Source organism: Penaeus monodon, chromosome 3, assembly GCF_015228065.2.
Source record: "Penaeus monodon isolate SGIC_2016 chromosome 3, NSTDA_Pmon_1, whole genome shotgun sequence".
Taxonomy (NCBI): Eukaryota; Metazoa; Arthropoda; class Malacostraca; order Decapoda; family Penaeidae; genus Penaeus; species Penaeus monodon.
Window position 1 is genome coordinate 43,016,985 of NC_051388.1, and position 2,500 is coordinate 43,019,484.

Sequence of the window (2,500 nt, forward strand, 5' to 3'; positions counted from 1 at the left end):
GAAAACTCTAAATCAGGAGATCAGAAAGACACTTATCCAGTGATGGCATTGTTTACATACTAAAAGAAGTATACTTACAGATCCAATCCTTGAGAAGCCAGATGGGCAGCCACAAGCAACAGAGTCATCATCCAAAGCATTACAACCAAAAGCACATGGACTGGTCAGGCAGTTGTCATCAACCTGAAGAACATGTGTATATGAATATTTTGGAGAATAAAAATAATTTCTTTAACCTTCTCCCTATTTCAACACATACCTTGTTTTAATATGTTCAAGACACTGCTGACTGCATATAATTAATTTCATACAAAGATACACATCATATAAATATTTTTTCTTTATCCCTAGAGCTTTTAGACTAATGTTTGGAAAATGCTATTCTGGAGTAAAGCTACAGTTTTCTTTCCTTATCTGGAACAAGTTACAGTTCAACAATAAAAGATGCACCTCTTAATCTTATGAAATGAGAAGAAAAAAATAATCCCAGATTAACAAAATGTGATCCTACATATTTGCTGGTTCTTACCTGAATACATATCAGAAGAGCAAAATTGAAAGAGTATCCATTTGGACATAAACATTTATAGGAACCTAAGGTGTTCTGACAGTCAGCAGAACCACACACAGCACTTGCTGTACACTCATCATCATCCACACACTGATTGTAGTAGTAGTGACGTCTGTATCCGTCGGGGCAACCACACTGGAATCCTCCTTGAATATTCTGCAATGATAGATAAATGAAGTATTTTTAGCCTTTAAGTTCCACTCTTATTACTGGAAAGCTACAAAGAAATAATTTATAAATAAGCATTCATTATGAATAAATAAATACTTCTCATCTTACATCACAACCTGCTTCACAGCTTCCATCCAGGGCGCATTCATCAGAGTCAATACACATTGTGCCTGTCGAGTCTACACGGTATCCTCTTGGGCACATACACTTGAAACTTCCCATTGTATTAATGCAAGTGCCAAGTGGACCACACAGACCTGTCTGTTCTTGACATTCGTTGATATCTGAAGAGAAGAATCCATTTAGTGATTATTTTACTTAAAAAAAAGAAATGGAAGAAGAAGGAAATTAAAAATCACTTAACCCATTAGATCTAGTTGATGTGACCATTACCTCACAAAAAATATGGCCTAGAGATAGGTGACAAGTATATGCCATTATGGAAATATTTGGTTAAGGGATGGAATGACAGGAATACACTGTTGTGAAAAATTTGGCTGCAGGCCAAGGAGAGAGGAATGACTTGCCATGAGTACATTAAGCTCTTGGAGGAAGATTAGATTCAATGGCATTTTAGGACTGGGCTTTTGCATTATTCCTATTGGTTTCATCATCATCATCAAGGGGGTAACGCCGACAGGGGTGCATGGCTGCATCCACCCTTCGCTTCCAGCCACGAGGATCCCTCGAGGCGAGTCTCCAGGCAGGCCCATGGCCCGTCTCTAATTCCTCGCGACAGGTCTCGTCGAGCTGCCCAAGCCATGATCTCTTGGGTCGTCCCACAGTTCTCCTCCACCCAGGGTTGTCTTGCAGAGAGACAACTTGGTGGGCAGGGTTATCCACAGGGAGACGAGCTAGGTGGCCATATAGCCTGAGTTGGCGATCCCGGAATATGCAAGTATCAGGTCCCATGCTAGTCTCACGGTGTAACCGCCGGTTGGACACTTGGTCCTGCCAACTGTACCCCATGATCTGGCGAAGGGATTTGTTACATAAGGCATCAAGGCAAGGCTCCAAGACACTGGATAGCGTCCAGGTTTCGCTTCCATAGAGCAAAACTGGCAGTATCAAAGCCTCGAAGACACGCAGCTTGGTCCTTCTGCATAGGTATCGACATCTCCAAACACTCTTGTTGAACGAGTTCATGGCTCCTGTTACCAGACCAATCCGTCTACTGACTTCCTGGTCTGACAACCCAGAGATATGGACTACGCTACCAAGGTATGTAAAACTTTCTGCAACTTCAACGTCCTTGCCGCAAGCATGGATCGACTGAACGGGTTCCCCTAACAGGCCCCCAAAGTCCTGAATCTTGGTCTTGGTCCAGGAGAACTCTAGGCCTAGGGGCTTCGCCTCATTGCTAAATGCATAAAGAGCCGCCACAAGTGGCTCCAAAGGGACTCAGAAATGAAGGCAACATCATCGGCAAATTCAAGGTCTGAGACCTTAATATTGCCTAGTGTTGCTCCACACTGACCTTGGCTAGTAGCTCTGCCCATATATGGACTATTGGTTTACAATGGTAGAATGTACCATCTGTGAGAAATAGCTGGAACTTCTTGGTGGGACACTATTCCCATACAAAATATATATAAATATAAATTTATATATATGATATATAGTTATATAATATATATATATAAATATATATATATATATAATATATAAGATATATATATATATATATATATATACATATATATATACACACATATACACATATATATGCATATACACATATAAATATACATATATACA

General features: G+C 40.4%; 1 protein-coding gene across 1 annotated transcript in view; it reads right to left on the bottom strand.

The window, feature by feature from the left end:
- Window positions 1-2,500, bottom strand: part of LOC119586368 (fibrillin-1-like) — a gene marked incomplete in the record, with an annotated part of 169,257 nt that overhangs the window by 38,424 nt on the left and 128,333 nt on the right. The window contains 3 exon segments of the mRNA XM_037935082.1: window positions 79-183; window positions 530-727; window positions 851-1,026. Of these exon segments, the coding sequence (XP_037791010.1) occupies window positions 79-183; window positions 530-727; window positions 851-1,026 (479 nt within the window).